The sequence below is a fragment of the Harmonia axyridis genome, chromosome 2 (genome assembly GCF_914767665.1).
Source record: "Harmonia axyridis chromosome 2, icHarAxyr1.1, whole genome shotgun sequence".
Lineage (NCBI taxonomy): Eukaryota > Metazoa > Arthropoda > Insecta > Coleoptera > Coccinellidae > Harmonia > Harmonia axyridis.
Window position 1 is genome coordinate 25623015 of NC_059502.1, and position 24947 is coordinate 25647961.

At 35.5% G+C, this 24947-nt stretch overlaps 1 protein-coding gene across 1 annotated transcript; it reads left to right on the forward strand.

Moving 5' to 3' along the window:
- Positions 1 to 831: 831 nt before the first annotated feature.
- Positions 832 to 21771, forward strand: LOC123673956 (fatty acid synthase). The gene is made up of 8 exons (XM_045608738.1): positions 832 to 1030; positions 13125 to 14933; positions 14989 to 15896; positions 15952 to 17588; positions 18333 to 18630; positions 18792 to 20945; positions 21036 to 21275; positions 21365 to 21771. Exons 2-8 carry the CDS (start codon positions 13136 to 13138, stop codon positions 21470 to 21472), a joined length of 7143 nt encoding a protein of 2380 aa, XP_045464694.1. The 5' UTR covers positions 832 to 1030; positions 13125 to 13135; the 3' UTR covers positions 21473 to 21771.
- Positions 21772 to 24947: the final 3176 nt, after the last annotated feature.

Genomic DNA, 24947 nt, shown 5'->3' on the forward strand with positions numbered 1-24947 from the left:
CAAAAGAAAATCACCTGTTGAATTATATCTCATCAGTTTGGAAACAATCGGCGCTATAAATATAAACATATAAAAATTTACCATTGCCAAAAATGGTCAAATCCACTGAAACGTGAAGAAATTTTCTGAACTGAGGGCAGTATAGTTGAGTTAACAAAAACATTTTTTTTCCATAAATATATAAACAAAAAAAAAGTTCAGGCAAAATACGAGTATTAGGTACTCGTTTCCAAAAGCAAATCACCTGTTGAATAATATCTCATCAGTTTAGAAACAATCTGTACTATAAATATGAACATATTAAAATTTACCATTGCTAATAAAGGGTTACATCCGTGAAGAAATTTTCTGACCTGAGGGCAGTATATTTGATTTTTGCCTTAACCATTTCGTTGAGGTTGCAATGGAACACAATAACAAAGCTTACATATTGTAGAACATAAACACGCACATAATTTCAACTCCGAGGTGTCGTAGAGGCCTAAAAAAGAATTTTTCTATTCTATTCCTGCTGTGAAAGAGAATTTGTCATCATGTGAATGAATGGATGAAATGATGAGCGCCAAAAATGTTCGAAAGAATTAATCCTTATTTCTGTGACCCGAAAGACTTCCGTTTGACAGGTACCTAATAGTATTCACAGTGAATCACCCCTGCATTAGGTGTCTAATGTCTAACCTCAAATTCGCAAAACAAAACAACCGCTTTTCTCCTCCTTTGATATCGACCGAGATCGCGAAGCAGATTCGTGCTCGTTGAAGAAGCACGAGCGCAGCACGCAGGCTGTTCATTGGCTACGACTCGTGGTCTGACATAGGGCCATATCCCGCGACGAATAAATTCAACCTCCAAAGTATGCCGACTGTTGTTACATCTTGCATCCGTCAATCCAACGACGAGCTTTACTGACCACTGAAAAGGAATAAATCAGAATTTTCGTGCATTTTCAATTAGGTATTTGACATCGAGTGTTGTGCGTTCAAGAAGGATTAAGTTTTATCGACGTTTTGTTTACAGTGGATTCGCGTAGGTGAGTGCGATGTTTTATGTTAAATCGAGTTCATACAAATTAATTATTGGAACAGTGATTATCTGTTATTGTTTATAATTAGGTATTGTGTATTTTCCACCTGTTTTGAATGGATTTGCATTCTATATTCCAGTTCAATTTCAACGAAGGCGATTTCAACCATCCAAAAAATTACAGATTCTTCAAATTTAAGGTGTAATTTTCTCATACAGTAACGAAAAGAAAAAATTTCTCATAATTCTCATACATAATGTTTAATTTCTTCAAACTTCAAAGCAACATACAGGAAAAGAACAGTTCATAGCAATTTAAAGTTTCGTCGAAATTTTTAAAAATTCCCAAAATAAATTTCCACCTATCTGGTTATACATAGGTTTTCCACCTGTTGCATGCTCAGTAAACTCAAATTTTAAAAAACCAATATTGATTGGACTACTTCAAGAAATTCGTAGTTAAATGGAAAATTTCTGTCATTTTCTCTTGCATGTAGATCCAAACAAACCAACTCAGTTTTATTTGTTTACATTTAATATTGGAGTTGACTATGTTTATGATTCAGCAGCGTGTTCTAGTTTTCTATTTGGAAATAAATAAAGTTCGTAGCTGTGTTTATAGTAGAAATATATACAAATATATACCTATGTGAAATATTAAGTGGATTTTCCAATCGCCGAAATCTGAATAACTCGGTGATTCACTAAAAGTTCCTGAGTTATTTATTCGAGTGGGGTTGATAGTATTTTAAATTTGAATTTTAGCGCTCTTGAGTTTTAATGCCTTGGGGAATACCATTTCAATTCACCTTCTCCAATACAGGTACCGGCAAATAATATTACTTTTCGATAAAGTGGGACTTTCATTATTATATGTAGCAGAAAAATATTGAAAGGAAGATTAACGGTGGAAAAAAACAAATACTAGTGGAAGTTGTAATTATACATTTTCTTGGTATTTTAAATGTTCCGTAAATAGGTATTTCTCGCTAACGGCATCGATTTTCATTCATTTAAATTAAATACAGCTTTTCACTTCGATTCTGAGTGCTATTAGACATGACGCGAAATTATCTATTCTAAAAATTATGTTGTGTTATGTGAATTGTTTTTCCTTGAAAAACACAAAATTATTGCTAATTCAAATCGTCAAGCATTGTTGGAGAATGAAAAGACCAAATTTAGTACAATTCCATTAGGTATTTTACTGATTGAGCGCTTAAAATTTATCGTTTATGTATTCTTAAATATCTTCATTCGATCTTTGGTTTATTATTTCCAATAATTAATATTTGTAAATATTCCAGAATATTCTTTATGACGAAATAAAATTCAATATCTTTACCTCAATAGTTTCGTAGTTGGAATTTTTGAAAATTTCATGCAGATTTAAAAATGTTTTTTATGTATTATTTGTACACGGAACATTATTATACAATTTATTGGGAACAGTACATTGGAACATATATCCAATGATAATAAAAAAAATAAAAAATTGTAAGTTGTTACTTTCAGTGATTTGATATCTTATACGTGATTGATTTAAGAGATATTCATTTGAAAGAAGGAGATTAAAAACCAGATGTGGAATTCTAATTCCCAAAAAGACACAAGTACTTTTTGAATATTTTGTGATATTTGCTGAGCAAATGTCTTTAATTCGCAAAATTCATTTCTGCTTATTCTGAAACAAATTTCCACTTTACTATTGCGAAAGTAATATTGCTTCTTCGGGGAATTGGGATATATTCTTCTATATTTTTTCTGCATTTGACTGCACTAATTCTAATATTCGCAACTTCCCAACAATACATTGCGTTAATATCTGCTCCCATGATTTTCCAAACTCATTTCGATAGTCAAATTGCCGGAAATGCATTAATCGAAGTCGTTAAAAATCGAATTTATCGAATACAAATTGAAAATTCATGCGTATTATACAATTCGGTGCTACGTTGTTGTCAAGGTCGGTCATTTCTTATATGCATTCATGTCATCTGGTCTCGAAGAAAATCTTGTTTCAACGTCATAACCTCAACCTTCGGCGATTTTATATTTGCAAGGTACATAATTTTTCTTGTCCACTGAAAATTATCTAAATTGCATAATTCTCATTATTTGTCGAACAATTAATTCCTGTCACCTCCACACCTCGTGCCTATATTATCCTGGTTTTATTGATTTCCGTTTGTCTTCTCCAAAGGGTTTAGCACTTGACGTTTTCTGTAAATTAATTTCACTAAATTCACAAAAATTCTGAACAAATCAGCACATTTACATTCAGTTCCTCACTCGTTGAATTCATCATAATTCTCTTCAATTCTCTACAATTCCATCCAATTCTCTATAATTCCGCTCAATTCATCGCAGTTATGTTTAATACACAATAGCCCATATAATAGAATATTGATATCATAGTAATTTCTTTTTAATATGTAAGTACCTTTAACACCCGTAGCACTCTAGCAAACTACTAATTCATTTCATCAAGTTTGAGAAAAGATGGAACTCGTGTTCTATAATGTCATGGAAAACTACAAAAAAATGGTTAAAATAAAAATTTCAATTTTCAACGTATGTAGTAAGTTGTTTTTATGAAATGACTGAAAGATTTTTCAATTTTTTTAAAATTTTTTTTATCTTTTTGTTTGAGATGTATTCCTTTAATTCTGATGTCCACATATGAAAAAAGTATCTGTCACGTTCTGAAAGTCCAAATTTTCAGGCAACTTAAAATTTTGAATATCTCGTTTCGAAATTTCACTTTATGGGAATTGTTATTTTTCTCAAGAACTTTTCCAATATACCACCCATCATCATCTGCTATTTTAAATTTTTTCAAAACGTGTTTTTTTTTTGTGCGAAGCCAATCTGATAGTTCAAGTATTATCATGCTTTTTCCATACACGGCCTTGATAATTTGTTGATTTTAATTTTTCCGTTACAGAAACATGTAATTAAACTAATTAGAGAGATTGAAGGTGTCATCAGAAAGATATTCATCTTCACATTATTCTATTTCTGTTCTATTGCCTCGAACAGACAATAATTTTCCAATTTTGATTCCAGTTTTGGCTTGAGTTTCTAAATATGAATTTAATTATCCCAAGAACCCCCTCATTCCTACGCCCTTGTTTTTTTATGCAAATTATGCATCAGGGTACATTATAAAATGAGAGACTGGCTGCATATCAGCCAACCTGACAGATTTTAAAATCTCCATACCCTCAAAATTGGTACTTAGTAAAGGGTGTTTTTTTAAGAGCTATATAACTTTAAATTGCAATAAAACAACGATGGATTATTCGATTGACATGAATTTCATTTATCTGCAAGATAATCTTGTGGCATTATATTTTAATTATGATTTCTGGCATATGATCGCCACGGCTGGCTCGGATGTAGTCCAATCTGGACGTCCAATTTTCGATGACTTTTTCCAACATTTGTGGCCGTATATCGGCAATAACACGGCGAATGTTGTCTTTCAAATGGTCAAGGGTTTGTGGCTTATCCGCATAGACCAATGACTTTACATTGCCCCACAGAAAGTAGTCTAGCGGTGTTAAATCACAAGATCTTGGAGGCCAATTCACAGGTCCAAAACGTGAAATTAGGCGGTCACCAAACATGTGTTTCAATAAATCGATTGTGGCACGAGCTGTGTGACATGTTGCGCCGTCTTGTTGGAACCACACCTCCTGGACATACTGGTTGTTCAATTCAGGAATGAAAAAGTTAGTAATCATGGCTCTATACCGATCACCATTGACTGTAACGTTCTGGCCATCATGGCTTTTGAAGAAGTACGGACCAATGATTCCACCAGCCCATAAAGCACACCAAACATTTTTTCTGGATGTAACGGTGTTTCGACATACACTTGAGGATTAGGTTCACTCCAAATGCGGCAGTTTTGTTTGTTGACGAAGCCATTCAACCAGAAGTGATAAAAGATAAAATGGACGTAGTGCGCGATACGTATTCCGCACAGAACCATTATTTTCGAAATAAAATTGCACTATTTGCAAGCGTTGTTCAGGCGTGAGTCTATTCATGATGAATTGCCGAACCAAACTGAGAATAAATCACTTGACAGCTGTTAAATTGGTCGCCATCTTGAACAGTTATGCCAACTTAAAGTTATCTACCTCGAAAAAAAAACACCCTATACATACACATCAATTCTAAGCAGCGCCTTCGTAAATTGGACGCACAATCTCTAGTATCAACCGGAGGAAGTCTGGTATTAGCGAATTATTCGATGAATGAGATTGTCCATTATGCTACTATGCCTTTCTTGTATTTTGAGCGACGAAAAATAATATAATAACCTGGTAAATTCAAGGCTGATGATGATACGTCGCTATTTCTCAACTTTATTTTATTTCAACTACTTGACCTAAATTCCGTTACTACGTTGTTTAGGATCAATTCGAGTCATTTCTTCCCTCTTTATATTATCTAGCTAATAGTCCCAGTTTTTTCAGATAGGTAACTCATTGAATCTCCTTCTGAATATTTTAGATGTACTGAAATATTAACGACATCCGTTTTCTAAATACTTAGATATCGAGTTTTCGATCAATACGAGAAGAGCACACTTCATCTAATCTGAAAAGAAAACACACTGGTTTTAAATATTATCTTTATTCAGCAATCGATTTCGGCAAAATTACTTACTGTCCTGAAACGACACTCATGTATAAAAAGAAATTAAATACATACAAAACAAAATCTTATTGTCATGAAACACAGCAACAAGCTACAAATTACAAAATTCAGTACAAACATACAAAGATTCTCAATCAATAAATCGAAATTTTCACTAGTCAAAGACTTTATCGATTGAGAATCCTTGTATGTTTGTACTGCATTTTGTATAATTTGTAGCTTGTTGCTGTGTTTCATGACAGTAAGATTTTGTTTTGTATGTATTTTATTTCTTTTTATACATGAGTGTCGTTTCAGGACAGTAAGTAATTTTGCCGAAATCGATAGCTGAATAAAGATAATATTTAAAACCAGTGTGTTTTTCTTTTTATATTGGATTACCTATATTACACGCTGATGGAAAAATACATCAATTTCATAGGAGCACACTTCATTATTCTTGTTTTCCTGTTTTTTCTGTCGGGAAGTAACTGGGAATTAATCATTTAAAAGCAGAGGGATTGTCGATAAGTTGACACAGTGAATTTTTGGCCAGCAACTGCAGAAATCATGTCGTACAACCACCACATCCTCCTGATATGACTCCTATCGATGAGAACTTTATTAGCGAGTGTTGATAATCGTCTAAGATCATTTTCTGCTCAAAATTCACATTTGCAAAGTACTGATATATGCACCAAGTGACTGTCACTGTTTCATAGATCAAGTTTCAAAAACTTGCTCTCCGAGTAAACCTTGAAAAAGACAACAATGTTCGATAAAATAAACTATTTTCCGGAACGCGTTTCAAACGTGGTTTTGAAATACAACGTAGTAAGAATTTCGTTGGCAGCTCAAAAACTAGTAAGGCATATTCGAAATATGTATCAGTTGAAAAGTAGTCTAATATATTTACCAGTTTAATTGTCCCCGATTATGTTTGTGATATTGAATAAAATTAATGAATATCCTTTCTTGAATCACTACATAAAAAGCAGGATGGCCAACACGAATTTCATAATTGCAAATCATTATACAAATTAGATTGGGAAGGACGTGAAATACATCACATTCCACTTCAGATTTTAATGGAAAATACTCGAATATTCACTTCAAATATGGAAGGATATATCATTTTTTTTCAAGGATCTTGGATCATGACTTCTTTAGATCAAAAAGTAATTTAAAGTTAGGCTCTAACCTAGAGAATAAATAAAACAATTTTTCGGAAACTACAGGGTGTCCCCAGAAGAATGCGACGAACGGATATCATGAATGACTTACAACAATGCAATTGAAAGCGTTGAATACGTATGTATGTATGGCAATATCTATATATGTAGGTATATATAAATGGGACCCTGTTTTCCATGTCATAGCATCACGTAAATACCACTTGACCGATTTTATTGATATTTTTTCAACTTTTTCAATCCTTCCTAGAATGAAGTTGCAGAAAAGAATTCCGGAAGTTTTTGGGAAACTGGAAAAATCAAGAAAACTCAACAACATTTGAATTTCTTGCTTTATGATAGTTTGTTGCTTGATGAAAGTTGACAACACGTTACATCTCGTTTTGAAAATCGATATCGAACTCATTATTGATTTAAAAGCTAATTTACACGGTGATACTATCACGATAGTGCTATTGTGATATTTCACAATCTAAAGGATCTAAGTCAATGGCCTTCTGTCAGAATTCCTACAATAAAGTAAATTATTATTGAAAACTACATAATAGTACATAGGCGTACAACTTTGCTTCCGCCCTTTTTTTCCGAAATTCGAGGCTTTATTGTAAAAAAACTGGTTATACATTTATGATTCAAAGTATTTTCCATCGCTAGTCACTACTTCCTCTCATCTTTCGGACAGCTTACGAATTCCGCGTTGAAAAAACTGGTCATCTTTTGAAGCGAACCACGAATTTATCCAATTTATCCAATTTTTTACTTCTTTATAAGACAGGAAGTACTGGTCAGCCAGGCCGTTTGCATTGATCGAAACAAGTGATAGTCCGAGGGGGCAACGTCTGGAGAACACGGCGGGTGGGGTAAGAATTCCCATTTCAACGTTTCCAAGTATGTCTTGACCACTTTCGTAACATGGGGTCGAACATTGTCATGCTGTATAATCACTTCATCATGTCTCTCGTTGCATTGCGGCCGTTTGTCTTTCAATGCTCGGTTCAAACGCATTAACTGCGTTCGACGACGATCGTCTGTGATTGTTTCAGTCGGCTTTAACAACTCATACTGCATCGAGCTCATGCACCAAATACTGAGCATGACCTCGGAACCATGAATATTCGGTTTGGTTGTCGATGTGGAAGCATGGCTCGGATATTCCTATGATTTTCTGGGCTTGGAATTATCGTAATGAACCCATTTTTCATCTCCAGTCACAATGCGATGCAGAAATCTTTCCATCTTTGCCTTGCAAGCAGCTGTCCACAAGCAAACAAACGCCGTTCAACATCTCTCGTACAAATACCTAAGTTTATATTATTGTATGACATCTACGATCTATATATTTCGACTACCACTTACCGCTACAGCCATTTATTGCAAAACGGCGGAAGTAAAGTTGTACACCTAATAGATAAATAGTTGATTCGAAAATTCTCAACCATGAAAATGTTTGGGTTAGAATTTAATATGTAATAACTTTCAAATTTTAGGATTCTAAGAGATGAGGATTTTTTAATTTTGAAGTCTCAATTTTCTGTCTACAAATTTATGAATCGTTTTTTCGAGCTATAGGTGGACCAATGATGAATAACAATTAATAATAAAAATAATATTTATTGATCATATGGAATATAACAATATATGTATAAGACAATTCAAAAAAGAAATGAACGTTCTTCAGCAAATGGCTTTTATATGGCTTCCGAAAAAATCTGCATATTGAGGCTCAGAACTCATGCTAGAAATGATATATTATTCTTGAGATATTGATCTCAATAAAATTTAAGTATTCATTCTTTTATATCAAAAATCCCAAATTGAAGTTGACATAATGTTCATTATTCATTGCCTGTTAGGCGGTACAAAGTTCGTCGGGTCAGCTAGTATACATTATTTCTTACAGCAAATATGTAGTTCTGAGGAGGCTAAGTAGATCTGCCGAGTGGGCAGATCTACAATCAAATTAGATTTGCTGGCTTACTATCCCAATTAATATTCATTTAATTCAAAATAGATGCCTACTTAGCCTAGCTCTGCAGCGCAGTATTCAAGGTACAGACACGTCTCAAGGTTGAACCCTCTCAAATACTTAATTCTTTTATTAAAATTAGTTGGGAAACCCAACGAGTTGGGAGAAAAAAATTATCCATTGGGTAAAATTTGCGTTGCTTTCTAGCGCTCCTTCCGCGATATATTTCTATATGATTTGATTCCGATGTTTGTAATTTCCCATTTTTGAACCGGAAACGGCCACAAACGATAAGGTTTGGCTCACTTCTTATGGCGAAACCGTGGTCAAATGCAATTCTATCAAAACTACATAGAAGAAAGTAAATACGCATATTATATCCGAATTTACTGAATTCACCTTTTGTCACTTGCACAACAATGACATCCATGAATAGCTGATAAAATTGAATACAGAAAAATGATTTGTTTTTTATTCCCAACAATGGTGGTGTTAGACATCGATTACTTGTATTGTTTCATTCAAAGAACACATGATTAACATTTTTCTATCGAAGTAGAAAAATATATCGAGAGATAACGTAGCTTTTGTGGGGAAAACAATAATTCTCGTGATGAAAAGTCAATAAAGTTTTGCCTTGGAAGAAAAAACAGTTTCCTCAAAAATTATTGATATTTATACCGTTATTCTCCTTATCAAGATTGTACGAAATACCTCAATTCGTGCATTTAAATAACTATTAAAGCTTGGTTTATTATTTCTGATAAAATTTCTTTTGCAACACATAATTCTTACACAATTGCTTCAAATTAAAAAATCAAATGAAAAATTCCACAGCTTGATTGAAGGATTCGTAACTTTTGAAGGACATTCTCAAAGAATTTGATGAAAAAATTAAGGAATTTCGAAGTTGTACCTATATGCAAATTTTCGACACAAAATTATGATTGGTTTTACATAAACGTCTAATAGCCTCGCGGTGAATCACTCTGTATAGTTATGGGAAATTTAAAACATATTTTTTTTAATGTCTGCAAATTCAATAAAAGAGACAATTCCACAAAAAAGACCTCGAATTATGAAATCATAGCGTCACAATATTTCTCATAACGGTTTTCGCTTATTGTACCAATGGGCTAAGTGTCGAGAAATTTGAATATTTTCTCACCGCTTTTTTTTATCATCTTGTAATATTATAAATTTCACACAGTAGCTTATTATTTTCTCCTTCCTAGCTCTTAGAATATTTGAAATCATAAAAAACCGCTAACAAAATGAGAAAAAAGTTTTCCTTGTATCGAGGGGCTTCTGAACTCCAAGAACTTCAAGTACTTTGGTGTGGGTGCTACTCATTCTGTGTAACACCTGTATTTTCAGATAAGGATATTCGAAAAAACTCTGAAATTATGCCATTAATTCTAGGAATATTATATAAGATATCATGTTTTTATTGTATATGCACATTACGACTCTGGACTAAATATAACGAAACGCATTACCTCAAAAAAGAGAATGAAAAATTCCGTATACAGGGTGGCCACTTTTTTAATGGGATTGTATTGGTAACTTTTAAACCATAAGAGTTAGAAGGTCGGTCAAATGGAGAAAAAGTTGCATGCATAGAAGCATTATCAAGCAGTTCAAACAAATCGAGATTATCAGGGCCGGTTTTCGAGATATCATAAGAAAAGTAAATTATGTCATTTTGATTTTTCTTTTTTTCCCACTTCATTTCAAATATCATCAAAAAATGTTACAGGAATTTTTTATTCGACAGTAAATTATCCTCAATTTGACGTAATCAGATTTCGTATCCAACGTTTCGTGCTCTTTGGGCCACCCTCAACCTCATTTTTTTCAATACGGACCAGCATATTTTATGACATTTTTCGAAATAACTCTCAACGCTGAATTCAACGATATATCATACAATATCATTCAAAGTAGATTTTCAGGTGATTTTGACCCTTATCTAGATATATATTCATTTTTCGAGTCGTGCAATTCACTCAGCAAAATTTGTTATTGAGACAAAGGGACAGATTTGATTGACTATGAATTCTTCATCGGTGTCATTTGAGTCCACTGTCGTTTAAAAATTATGGTAGCTTTGGAACGATTGTACAGAACCACTCGAAAGCAATCATGACCATCAATCAGTTTCGTATACATATACGTATATTGTTTCTATGATAATCCATTTAAAACAATTAACTGCAATAGTACCTCCTAAAATTTTCGTTAGCAATGAAAATTTTAATTGCACTATTTCAATCAATTTATTTCTTTAGTTGTCATAATCAGAGAGAGGAATGCCTAATACGAATTATAACTTAGACTCTGTATGAAGGAAAATTATTTCAGACTTCGTAGTTTATCGATTACTCAATAATGCTTCAATGGGGTCAGTTTTCCCTTTTACTGGTTATGCCAGACCGACAAAACCCATAAAACAAGGGGTGTGAAATCGATCCTCAAAGTCAAAATAAGACGTTATTTGTATTCAAATTGAGAGAGAGAGTGGTGAAAGAATTAATATTTTGTCATCTGTGTTTGTCATATTCTGGAATTCAACGTAAGTTAAATGTTACATAAAACACCTCAAATTGTACACTATGATTTATTTTTTCGTTTTCAACGCACATTGATCTAGGTAGAACATATATAGCAACGCGATTCCGAAATCCAAATAAAAATTTCATATCTATGAAACTTTGCGTTAAAAATTATTGTCAGTATTTTCGTAGCAATATGGGTCCTCAATTTCATTGTCATCCGTTGTCAAGTTTCCCAATTTTTTTTTCGATTCGATTATGTTATACTATTATTTTGATTTATGGATCGATGCAACCAATTTTAATACCAAATTTCATGCAATAACTTCCATAGTTTCAAAGAGCTATCATTAATCACTTTTGGGATTTAAATAATTTCTGGTTTTTATTTTCAAAATTTTCACTCGTAAAATGCATTTCAAACAACCTTGGTTTCGTGTCTGTCTGTCGATCTGTGTGTCCGTACAAGCTTTAAAATTTCTCATACGATTTTGAAGAAATTCCGATTGAGCATTTTCATACCTCGAGTTCTACTCGTTCGTAACAGTCAAACAATCAAAAAAGAATGAGGAAAAAATGAATTTCTTGTGAATGTGATTTTTATTTCCAATAATAAACTTGAAATTTCCATAAATTACAATACGGAATCCAAATATGTGATTTGTTTCCTCCTATCTCATAAAATATTCCAAACTTTAAAAAATCGGCTCAAAATAAAAACTAGCATATTTTGCCGATTCGAATATCGGCATGAAACAAAACACTCTATCGACTAAACTACGAGCCTTATTTGGTAATTGGAAATTACATTAATCATGTTATAACAATAAATAAAAAATTAATAATTCGTAACTATCAATAATTACATATTGGCCTTTAAACAAAACGAACTGATCATTGTAATGTCCTCTGTCGAAACTTTAGGCTGTAAAATGTTCGGAACAAAGCACAGCATAATTTGAAGGATGCCAGGTTCTTAGATTCACAAATTTCAATTTCAAGAAATGCGACCTCATGACTGATGGGTCTCTAGGAGATCTGTTAAAAAGAGATTATTAGAAAATCAAATATTGAATTTTTCTCCAGAAGATAATATAAACACATTAAACACACAAAAAGAATATACCCTTGTTGAAACAATATCAGAATAGACAGATTTGCAAAAACTTTGAAAACGGCTCTGTTTACTACGCATGCTTAGGTACCTATGAAATGTTATTCCTGTCATTTTCTTATTATCTACTGGTATTCTGCCGGAATAACTTCGTGAAGCACACGACATCATATTATTGTCTAATATCCAATGGAAAAATTCACTTGATTTTGTAAAATGAATCACAAAGAGACTACAAAAAAATACACCAAGCCTTTTCAAACACAACAAACATCAAATTTGGACTGAAAACTACTTCCAATATGACGATGTGGTACCATTTTAATGCACGTTATTTCGTATCTCTATTTCAATGATCTTATTTCAATTTCAATAATTAATTTCATGTAGATGTAAATAGATACCTAGGTTTCTTATTTTTTCAGAATAGTTCTGGATTGTTGGTATATTTTGATCGATAAAAAAGCATTAGTATCGCTCGAGGAAAAAGGCCTAGCCCTTAATAATTCGAATAATAAAACCTTTTTGACTACACCTGCTTATTCCAATTTGTATCAAGTAGATAATCACATTTAATAATTATCCTCCAACATTTTAACTATCAATTTTTTCTTCCGCAGGAATATTCAACATGCCTGCTAGAGAACCAGATGCAACCAACGGCTTTGGCCAATCACGCGCAGAAGACATCGTCATCTCAGGTTTGTCCGGACGATTTCCAGAGAGTAACAATGTTGAAGAGTTCAAGCAGCAACTATTCGATGGCACCGACATGATCACAGACGACGAGAGAAGGTGGCCTGCCGGTCTACATGGTCTACCAACGAGGACAGGAAAACTTAAAGATTTAGCACACTTCGACGCCCAATACTTCGGCGTACACGCCAAACAGGCCGAACAGATGGACCCCCAACTACGAATATTATTGGAACTCACCCACGAGACTCTCGTGGACGCAGGGCTTAACCCCGCCGAGATGAGGGGTTCAAAATGTGGAGTTTACCTTGGAATTTGCGCCAGCGAGTCCGAGGAATACTGGGGACAAGACCCGGACAAGATCAATGGCTATGGTTTAACAGGATGCTGCAGGGCTATGTTCGCAAACAGAATCTCTTACACTTTTGACTTTAAAGGACCAAGTTACGCGGTCGACACCGCTTGTTCAAGTAGTTTATACGCTCTCTCACAAGCTATAAATGCCATAAGATCTGGCGAATGCGATTCTGCCATCGTTGGAGGTGCTAACTTATTGCTTAAACCAAACGGCTCTCTACAGTTCCATCGATTAAGTATGCTAAGTCCGCAAGGTATGTGCAAGGCCTTCGATTCATCCGGAAACGGGTACGTTAGATCGGAAGCGGTCGTCACGATCTTACTACAAAAAGCTAGTGCAGCTCGAAGGATATACGCCACTGTCTTGGGTGCTAAAACAAACATGGATGGTTACAAAGAACAAGGCATAACGTTCCCATCCGGTAAAATGCAACAAAAACTGATCAGTGAAGTTTACGCAGAAACTGGTATAAACCCTGCCGACGTTAGTTATATTGAAGCTCACGGAACAGGTACAAAAGTGGGTGATCCCCAAGAAGTGAACTCGATAGCAGATTTCTTCTGTAAAAATCGCAAAGATCCGCTACTGATAGGGTCAGTGAAAAGCAACATGGGACACTCTGAGGGGGCATCAGCCATGTGTTCTATTGCCAAGATTCTAGTAGCCATGGAAGCAGGTACCATTCCAGCTAATTTGCATTTTAAGGACCCTAACCCAGACATTCCCGGTCTCACTGACGGACGTTTGAAGGTAGTATCGAAGGCCCAACCATGGAAAGGTGGTCTTGTTGCAGTGAATTCCTTTGGTTTCGGTGGTGCCAATGCTCATGTGATACTCCGCTCGAACCCAAAGCCGAAAACCAAGTGGCCAGCTGCGACTATCCCTAGAGTGGTGGGGGTATCAGGAAGAAGTGAGGAAGCTGTGAAAGAACTGTTAGAATTGTCAGAGAAACACAAAGATGATGATGAATTTTTGTCTCTAATCGATCATATTCACAAAATGAACATTGCCGGTCATAACTACAGAGGTTATGGTGTCTTGGACGGATCAGATACCAAAGAAATCAACCAAGTATCTTCGGAAAAAAGGCCCATTTGGTTTGTGTTCTCGGGAATGGGTTCTCAGTGGCCAGGTATGGCTAAGGACTTAATGAAAGTTGATATCTTCAGAAATTCCATCAAGAGAAGCGCCGATATTGTGAAACCACATGGAATTAACTTAGAAGATATTTTGATCAATGGAACTGAATCTAGTTTCAATAACGTTTTGAATTCATTTGTTTCTATTGCTGCTGTTCAGGTTGCCCTTACTGATGTACTGAAAACTCTTAAAATTGAACCTGATGGTATTATAGGACATTCTGTTGGTGAAGTAGGCAAGTATTATAATTTTCAATGTTTTTGATGGTTAATAATGTTAATTGTTTTCAGGATGTGCTTATGCTGACGGCACATTCACAGCCGAACAAGCAGTTCTTTGTGCGCTAGCCAGGGGAAGAGCTATTTTAGATAGTAAATTAGTACCAGGTGCAATGGCTGCCGTTGGTTTGACCTGGGAAGATGCCAAAAAAAGATGTCCACCTTCAATATTCCCTGCTTGTCACAATAGCGAAGATAGTGTTACCATATCTGGTCCCCCAGAAGATATCAGGAAATTCGTTGCTACTCTGACTTCAGAAAATATTTTCGCCAAAGAGGTGAACAGTTCAGGAACTGCTTTCCACAGTAAATATATCGCTGAAGCAGGTCCAAAACTACGTGATGCTCTGGAAAAACTAATTCCAAATCCTAAAAATCGTTCATCTAGATGGATTTCCACTTCAATTCCTGAATCAGGATGGAACACACCATTAGCACAACAAAGTTCAGCTGCTTATCATGTTAATAATTTGCTGTCTCCAGTTCTTTTCAACGAGGGGTTGACACATGTTCCAGACAATGCTTTAGTAATAGAAATTGCTCCTACTGGATTACTTCAGGCTATCTTGAAGAGATCTTTGGGATCTAATTGTGTCAATGTTAGTTTAGTGAAAAGAGGTCACAAGGACAATGTTAACTTCCTCTTGTCAGCTATAGGAAAAATTTATGCAGCTGGAGGACAACCTCAATTGAGTGAAATGTATCAGTCTCCTGCTCTACCTGTTGGTAGAGGTACTCCTATGCTTTCAACACACGTCAAATGGGATCATTCCACAGAGTGGGCTGTTGCCAATTTCTCTGGCAGAGGTTCGAAATCGGGAGAATTGGTGGTCGATATTGATTTGAGCAAAGATACTGATGAATACCTAGCTGGCCACACAATTGATGGAAGAGTTTTATTCCCTGCTACAGGATATTTGGTAAATTACCTTAAATATACATCTGATCCTTATTTTGATAGCTCCTTTTTTTCAGACTCTAGTATGGAAGACATTCGCCAAATTAAGGAATGAAGATTTTGAACAGATGCCAGTTATACTAGAAGATATTAATTTCCACAGGGCCACCATAATGCCTAAAGAAGGAAGTGTGAAATTCCTAATCAATATTTTCGAAGGATCTGGAGCTTTTGAGTTGTGCGAAGGAGGTTCAGTAGCTGTGTCTGGAAAAATAAGAGTACCCGAAGAGTTAGATAAAGAAATGCTTGAATTACCCAAACCTGAAATGAAAGAAGATAAAACAGCACTTCCACTAGATACCAAAGACATTTACAAAGAATTGCGACTTAGAGGCTACGATTATGAAGGTGTGTTCAAGGGTATCAAAGAATCTGATAATCACGGTATTGCTGGTAAACTATTATGGAAAGAGAATTGGATAAGTTTCATTGATACCATGCTACAATTCTCCATTCTTGGTTTGAACACACGAGAATTATATTTACCTACCAGATTACAAAGGGCAATAATAAACCCTAAAAAACATCTAGAAATGCTTAAAGCCATGTCTGAGGAAGAGAAGAGCACCCCAGTTTACATGTATAGAAATATAGGTATAATCAAAGCTGGTGGCATTGAATTGAGAGGTATGAAAGCTAGTTTGGCACCAAGGAGGCAAGTACAAGAAGACCCTAAACTAGAAAAATATATGTTTGTGCCTTATGAGAATACTCAGGCTCTAACTGACAATCAAGAAAAGGTGAAAAAAGATGTACTTACAGTTTTGTCTCAAATTATTCTTGAAAACAGTTCTGGAGGATTGAAGATTAAATTGACAGAAGCAGTTGTTGATCGTCCTATAGAGTCGGTTTTGTCACCAATGATCAAGAACATTTTGGAAAAGGAACCTTTGATTGCTGTTGACGCAACAGTAGTAACATTAGGTCCAGTTGATACATCTGTATTAGATGAAAATGATGTCAAACATACCCAAAGAGACATGCTCAATACTTCTGTAGATCAAAATGTCCATGTTGTTGTAGGAAGTGATCTATTGACACACAGCAACTACAAACTGCTGAATAACGCTGTTAGTTCTATCAAAGAAGGAGGATTCATACTTCTTGAGGAACCCAAAATGCAGCTGAATATGTCAAAATTGGCTTCAATGGACTTACAAATTGTTAGCACCCAACTTACTGATACTAAATTGTATATACTCCTGAGAAAAATGACAGAAGTTCCTGCTGACGCTATTGTAATGAAAATGACCGAAACCAACTTCTCATGGGTTGAATCATTGAAAGAAGCAATGAAAAAGAGTGAATCTGAAGGTACCAAAATTTACTTGTACTGCCAAGGCGAAGAACTGACTGGCCTGATTGGTATGGTAAACTGTTTGAAACAAGAACCAGGGGGTGCAAACTTAAGATCAATCTTCATTCAAGACAAGAATGCAGCACCTTTCACTCTAAACGCTTACAGTAAGCAGTTGCAGAAAGATTTGGTTCATAACGTTTTGAAGAAGGGTGTTTGGGGTTCTTACAGACATCTCACATTGGACCATGTTAATGAATCCCAGAACCTTCAAGTTACCCATGCATATATCAATACACTTACACGAGGAGATTTAGCCAGTTTGCGATGGATTGAAAGTGCTCTCTCATTCCACAAGTAAGATATAATTATTGTATCAATTCTATGTGTAACGATCTTATAATTTTTGCCCCATTTTGCTAACCAATCTTGGTATATCTTCAGCTATGCATTCACTATCAAACTTTGTCACCAGCCTTCAAGAGCCCCAAAAATAGTTTTTTTTCAATTATTTAATCAACAGGCATTTTTACATAGGTTCAAAGGCAAGATTTTGAAAATTTTCAGTTTTTTGCACCCATATTTCATAAGATCTAGATGTGTCATTTTATACCAGATCAAATCTCTCCAGGGGCTGATGAGTTTTATAATTCCTACTATATCAAGATGTGTTCTGTGCTGTTGATGGTTAAAGAAAATTTTCAAATACTAGAAAACTAGGCCAAATGTAAACCTCAACCTCATGAACATTCATGTCATATTAGCAATGTTGGGTCTTCTTTCTACAGTGTATTGGACTTCCAGATTTTTTAATATTGGGATCTTTCCAAAAAACTGTATCTCATATTCTTGATCTAGTTTATTGAGCTCACTTGGTTATTCTCAGTTAAACACAATAAAAAACAAGAAACTTATTGTTTCAAGTTTGTTGTGAAAGTTATTTTACCAGAATTTTTTAGTATTTGCAGAAACTTTGCTCTAGAAAACACAGTTACTCGCTTACCTACAGTTCAATACATACAGATTTCAAACCCAACTTGATGAACCAAGCTCTGCTTCCTTCTTAACAACCTTTCATTGTTAAACCTCAATTTTTTTTAGGGGAGATGATCCAAAAACAGAAATGTGCCACGTCTACTGCGCACCCCTCAATTTCCGTGATATCATGTTAGCAACAGGAAAACTTCCCCCAGATGCTTTACCTGGTAATCTTGCTGGACAAGAATGTATTCTTGGTTTGGAATTTTCTGGTCGTAACTCCAAAGGAAAACGTGTGATGGGAATGGTGGATGCTAAAGGATTGGCAACGACAGTTCTCTCTGATCCCATGTTCTTGTGGGAAGTTCCAGAGAAATGGAGTCTGGAAGAAGCTTCAACAATTCCTGTAGTCTATGGGACTGTAAGTTCATAGCTGGTTTGCACTACATTAATCCTTAATAGAATTGTATCTTCCAAATATAATATTGGATTCTCTTGACTCATATTATCACCATTCATTCTTTTCTTGATTACAAAGAAGAAATGCAGATCAAGTTCAACATTTTTTTTTTTTACTTTTAGAGCTACTATGCCTTGATGGTGAGGGGTAACCTCAAACCTGGAGAATCTGTATTGATCCACGCAGGTACTGGTGGTGTAGGTCAAGCTTCAATAGCTATTGCCTTACACATGGGATGCAAAGTCTTCACCACCGTGGGTAGTCAAGCTAAACGAGACTTTTTGAAGAAAACATTCCCTCAACTTACAGACAGAAATATCGGTAATTCCAGAGATACTACTTTTGAACAATTGGTTCTTTCTGAAACTGATGGTAGAGGTGTTGATGTTGTTTTAAACTCTTTGGCTGGAGACCAGTTACAAGCTTCAGTACGTTGCTTGGCTAAAAATGGAAGATTCTTGGAAATTGGAAAGGTAGATCTGTCCAATAATTCACCCTTGGGAATGAGTATTCTCTTGAAGAATACAGCAGTGCATGGTATTTTATTGGATGCCCTGTTTGATTCAGACTCTGCAGACAAGAAAGAGGTCAGGAGATTGCTTTCTGAGGGTATTACCAATGGAGCTGTTCGACCTCTCCCAGCAACTGTATACAATGACAATCAAATTGAACAAGCCTTCAGATATATGGCATCAGGAAAACATATTGGTAAAGTTGTTTTGAAGATAAGAGATGAAGAGTCTCGTCAAACCATGGTGCCTAAACCAAGAACTGTATCAGCCATTCCAAGAACTTATATGAATCCTGATAAGACTTATGTTCTTGTTGGTGGTTTGGGAGGTTTCGGTTTGGAATTAGCTAATTGGTTGGTGAATAGAGGAGCTACAAACATCGTATTAACTTCCAGAAGCGGAGTTAAAACTGGCTATCAATCATTGTGCATCAGAAGATGGAAAGATAAAGGCGTTAACGTCTTTGTATCTACAGAAGACGCTACTACAGAGAAAGGCGCAGGGCGACTAATGGAACAAGCGAACTCACTTGGTCCAGTAGGAGGCATTTTCAACTTGGCTGCAGTGTTGAGAGATGCCATGATGGAGAATCAAACCGAAGCTGATTTCAAGACTGTTTGTAAACCGAAGGTAGATGGCAGCAAACAATTGGATATTGCCTCGAGAAACATGGCCCCTCAATTAGACTTTTTTGTCAACTTCTCATCTGTTTCTTGTGGTCGTGGTAATGCGGGTCAAGCTAACTATGGTCTTGCTAATTCCGCCATGGAGCGTATTTGTGAAGCAAGACAAGAGATTGGTTTTCCTGGTGTCGCTATCCAGTGGGGAGCTATTGGTGATGTGGGTTTGATTCTTGATTTCATGGGCGGAAATGATACAGAAGTAGGTGGTACTATGCCCCAAAGAATGGCTTCATGTTTGGCCACCGTGGATATTTTCCTACAACAGCCACATCCAGTTGTAGCAAGTATGGTTCTAGCAGAAAAGTATAAGTCTAAAGGGGATGGTAGCAAAGTTAGCTTAATAGACGCCATTGCAAACATACTTGGTTTGAAAGATTCTTCAAATCTTCCTGGTGGTACTACCTTAGCTGAACTTGGAATGGACTCATTGATGGGTGCTGAAATTAAGCAAACTCTGGAACGTAATCATGACATTGTTATGAGTGCACAAGAGATAAGAACACTCACATTCGGTAAATTAGCTGAACTTGAAGGAGGTGCAAAAATATCTGAATCCTCTGGGGATAAATCAGCACGGAAGGATGAACAAGTTCAGTATGGACAGTTTGAATTAATGCCATCTAAAACATTGGTGTCGATGTCTGGAAAAGATGTTGACAAAACTAAACTTCCAGTGTTCATGGTTCATCCAATTGAAGGCAGTGTTACAGCTTTAGAATCATTCGCAAAACTCATCAAAGTTCCTGTTTATGGATTACAGTGTACCAAAGATACTCCTTTAGATAGTATAGAAGCATTATCAACATTCTATATCAAGCAGATCAAGTCAGTACAGCCAGAAGGGCCATATTCAATTGTGGGTTATTCATTTGGAGCTTGTGTAGCTTTTGAAATAGGAATACAATTAGAGAAGGAAAAACAGAAGGTGAATTTGTGGTTAATTGATGGTTCTCCATCTTACGTGGCTACTCATACTGGAAAGGCCAGAGATACCAAATCATTTAGAGGCAATATATCTGCAGAGCAGAGTGAAGCGTTAGTTTACTTCATAATGCAATTCAAGGATGTTGATCAACAGAAGGTCAGTAGTTGTAGATTTTGATTAATTGCTCCTAAATTATAAGCTGAATATTTATGGTTCTCTTTGAATTGATACATTTAATTATTCCAGGTTGTAGCAGAACTAATGCAATTGAAGACTTGGGAAGAAAGATTAACGAGAAGTACAAAAATGTTATCTGGATCGACACCGTTCTCAGATGATGAAGTTTCATCCGCTGCCTCTAGTTTCTTCAATAAACTAGTTGCAGCTGATAAATACAAACCAAAATCTAAGTTCAATGGGGAGATAATGTTATTTAAAGCCACAGATAATTATGTCCAAATTGGAGAAGATTATGGTTTATCACAGGTACTTATGAGAAGTATTCAATAGATTTTGTATTTGAATGCATTTGAAAATATTTGGAATATGCTCAATATTTGTTTTCTTTCTTATAGGTATGCAAGCAAAAAGTGAAGATAGATTCATTAGAAGGAAACCACAGATCGATTTTGCTAGGACCAACAGCTGAAAAACTTGCGAAGATTCTTCAACCTGTCTTGTAGGATTTGTAAATGATTCATGATTCACATTCCATGTAACCCATCACTCATTTTTTTTCTTATCATTGTAAGAAATTTATTTTTATAATTTATTGTGATTAATAGTGATAGTAGATAAGACTCACATTCAAATGGTGTAAAAATTTTATTTATTCATATTGAACTGAAAGTTCAAAGCCTTATTAGTGGTAGGGTGTTTCAGTAGTTTGAAGCACAAATATTAAGAATTAAAATGTTCCTTAAAAAAAATTGTATATACGTATTTCGCTCTAAGATGGAATAAAATTTCAAAATTAATTAATTTTCTCTTGTTTGAGTTGTACAAACCCCGCATTCAGAAATATTATTATAAAATATTGAAAATAATAAATTACTCCTCATTGGGCTGTGTTAAGCACTGATCAAAAATGCTTTGAGAACAGAGTTAAGCCCTTTTATCCATCAAGTGCTGCGTGATTACTAAGCACTCTCAGAAAGTAGTTGCTGTTTGCAACACTAAACACTTCTCAAAAGATGAAAACAATTATATATTAATCTGAATCTGAAGTCGTCAAGAATTGAAAGAAACTTTAAATTAATGGAAGTACAAACCGAATTTTTCAATGAAACTGTTACACAGAATTCTTTTCTTTTCTATGGCCCAAAAATATTCAACATTCTCCCAAAAAAATTAAAACTTATAAAAACCCTTAAAATATTCAAGAAAGAAATGAAAAAGTACGTTCAAAATCATCCTGAAAAATTTTCACTCTTCTACTGAATCATAAAATTGTAAGTGTGTTTCGTGCATATGCATATTGTGAGTTTTCCACTATCTTTCTCAATAGATCCATACAAAACTGCGAATGCTATTTGGGCAAAATCAACGCTTTTGGAATTATCCAATCTCATTCGAACCCTGGTCTGTACCTTGTTCTTTATTTTAGTTTTAGTGTATAAATTTTCATTTTCTTTTTTTTTTTTCATTGTCTCCACCATATCATAAAACTGCGCTGCTGCGAATGCCATTCATAAGAACATACACGGTGAATGCCTTACTGGTTTAGATATCACAACACAGGCTTCATTAGCTTAGCGTGAGTCTACTCCAGTGATGCATCTGAATATATAGAAGCAAGCCATTGGTTGAAGAAAAAAGCAATTATAGATATTGACTTATTGCAAACCAATTTGAGAATGGTACTGATGATAAATTTGTATTTTAATGTGTTGAATAAAGTTTGATTTGATTTGAAAAAAAAAGCCAAACAAGTATATAAAAATATTTTGTAAAGTTAATAAGAAAAAGTTTTGAAAACGATTAAAAATGATAAAGCGGCCACTTATGAGGCACCCGTGTTCGAGCAGTCGGAGAGGATTCCAGTCCAGTCGAGCAGTCAAGTTCAGTCTTCGATTTACAGTCGGGCTGCCGTGTCCCGAGTTGCCCGAATGTAAAATGATGCGAACGCTTGATCATGAGTGGCCGCCTATACCTATACATGCTATGGTATATACATACAGACAGGGCCATTGAAAACGAAACAGCGGCTCTGTAAGTCGGCAGAACCGAGTTATATAAAAACGCTCGGACACGTCAACAACATTTTCGAGGGGGACATCGTTCGCGATGAAATTCACACGAAATACATTTCATCCCTCGGAGCTGTGACCGCCACCCCTAAATTTTTAAATGGCACCATATGGCAAGTGATGCCTCATTTGAAAGGTAGTTTCCTTCTTAATATCAAACAACAAGAATAAATCAATTCTATCGATTCGTTTTCGAGATATAGGAACTTGAAGTTGGGAAATAACTTTTTATTCACTCAATCGTTACCATGAAGAGCACTTGAAAACTTTGAAGTTTTTAGATAGAATGTTTCCTGGAAGTTGGATTGGAAGAAGAGGCGCTATAGGGTGGCCAGCCAGATCTCCAGATTTAACCCCACTCGACTTTTTCCTGTGGGGTCACTTGAAAAACAAAATCTATGCAACCGAACCAGAATCTCTGGAAGATTTACGACGTAGAATTATTGAAGAATGCCGTCGAATAACGCCGGAAATGCTACGAAATGTGAGGTCTCATTTTGAACAGAACTTGTACTATTGTATGGAAATGGGTGGTAAACAGTTAGATCATTTAATTCCTTGACAATGATAATTATCTTTAAACAGTTGCAATGTTAGATCTTATTTTTATTGATTGAGTGAATAAAAAGTTATTTCCCAACTTCAAGTTCCTATATCTCGAAAACGAATCTATAGAATTAATTTATTTTTGTTGTTTGATATTGAAAAGGAAACTACCCTTCAAATGAGGTATCACTTGCCATATGGTGCCATTTAAAAATTTAGGGGTGGCGGTCACAGCTCCGAGGGATGGAATGTATTTCGGGTGAATTTCATCGCGAACGATGTCCCCCTCGAAAATGTTGTTGACGTGTCCGAGCGTTTTTATATAACTCGGTTCTGCCGACTTACAGAACCGCTGTTTCGTTTTCAATGGCCCTCTCTGTATAATAAGTGATTACTATCTCAAATTTCAGTTATCAGCATGTTTCCAGAATAGAAAATGGCCACAAAAAATGTTTCAAGAAATTCATATTTTGTCTGAGCATATTTTTTGCTGCTTTTTATTGTTGTTTTACTGATAAATCATTTCATATACATTGATCAACAATTGCTAGGGATCACTTATGAACTTCTCTTCATTTGTATTTTTTTCAAGTTATCTCGTGAATATCTGTACATTATATGTTCTCTAAGGAAAAAGTAAGATGTTTTGAGTTGATTATATCAAAGTCTTCCTCACTTCATCGGATCTTGTTCACAAAATCGATTATTATCTGTAGGCTGTTACAGGTGGAGTGAAAAGCAATGTGGTATTTGTTATTAAATCTGTTTTTTTCTCTCGTTCAAACACATAAGATAACAATAATTGAAGAAATGAGAACAATATCAGCTTATCAGTCATGCCGAGAAGACGTTTGGCTCCTGTGCAACTGGACCAAATCATACGGTGGATACAGGAAGGTTTGTCCCAGCGAGAAGTGTCCCGGCGGTTGAATGTTTCGCAAAGTGTCGTGAGTCGGGCTTGGAATAGGTTCATCCAAAACGACTCAGTAGCTTATGTTCATGGGGGAGGTCGGCCGCGGAGTACAACAGCTGCCCAAGATCGTCTTTTGATCCTCAATGCTAGGAGAAATCCCACTTACCCGGCGTCGCGGCTCAATAGATCACTGAGAGTTGCAACAGGAGTTCTAATTTCGAACCAGACTGTAAGACGACGACTACATGTTCGTGGTTTGAGAGCACGTAGGGTGGTACAACATCCCCGTTTGAATAGGGAACACCGGGTTCATCGACGGCAATGGGCTGAGGAGCACCGCAATTGGACACTTGAAGATTGGAGCCGATGTTTATTTACGGATGAGTCTAGATTTCGTTTGGTCAACTCCGATGGACGTATTCTTGCTTGGAGGAAAGAGGTCGAAGGTAT

What these genes read in the sequence shown, in the direction of transcription:
- LOC123673956 (XM_045608738.1), top strand. Translation starts at nt 13,136, where the DNA reads ATGCCTGCTAGAGAACCAGATGCAACCAACGGCTTTGGCCAATCACGC. An exon ending in AGTGCTCTCTCATTCCACAA is followed by an intron (nt 17,589 to 18,332) that starts GTAAGATATAAT and finishes AATTTTTTTTAG; the next exon opens with GGGAGATGATCCAAAAACAG. An exon ending in AGGATGTTGATCAACAGAAG is followed by an intron (nt 20,946 to 21,035) that starts GTCAGTAGTTGT and finishes TAATTATTCCAG; the next exon opens with GTTGTAGCAGAACTAATGCA.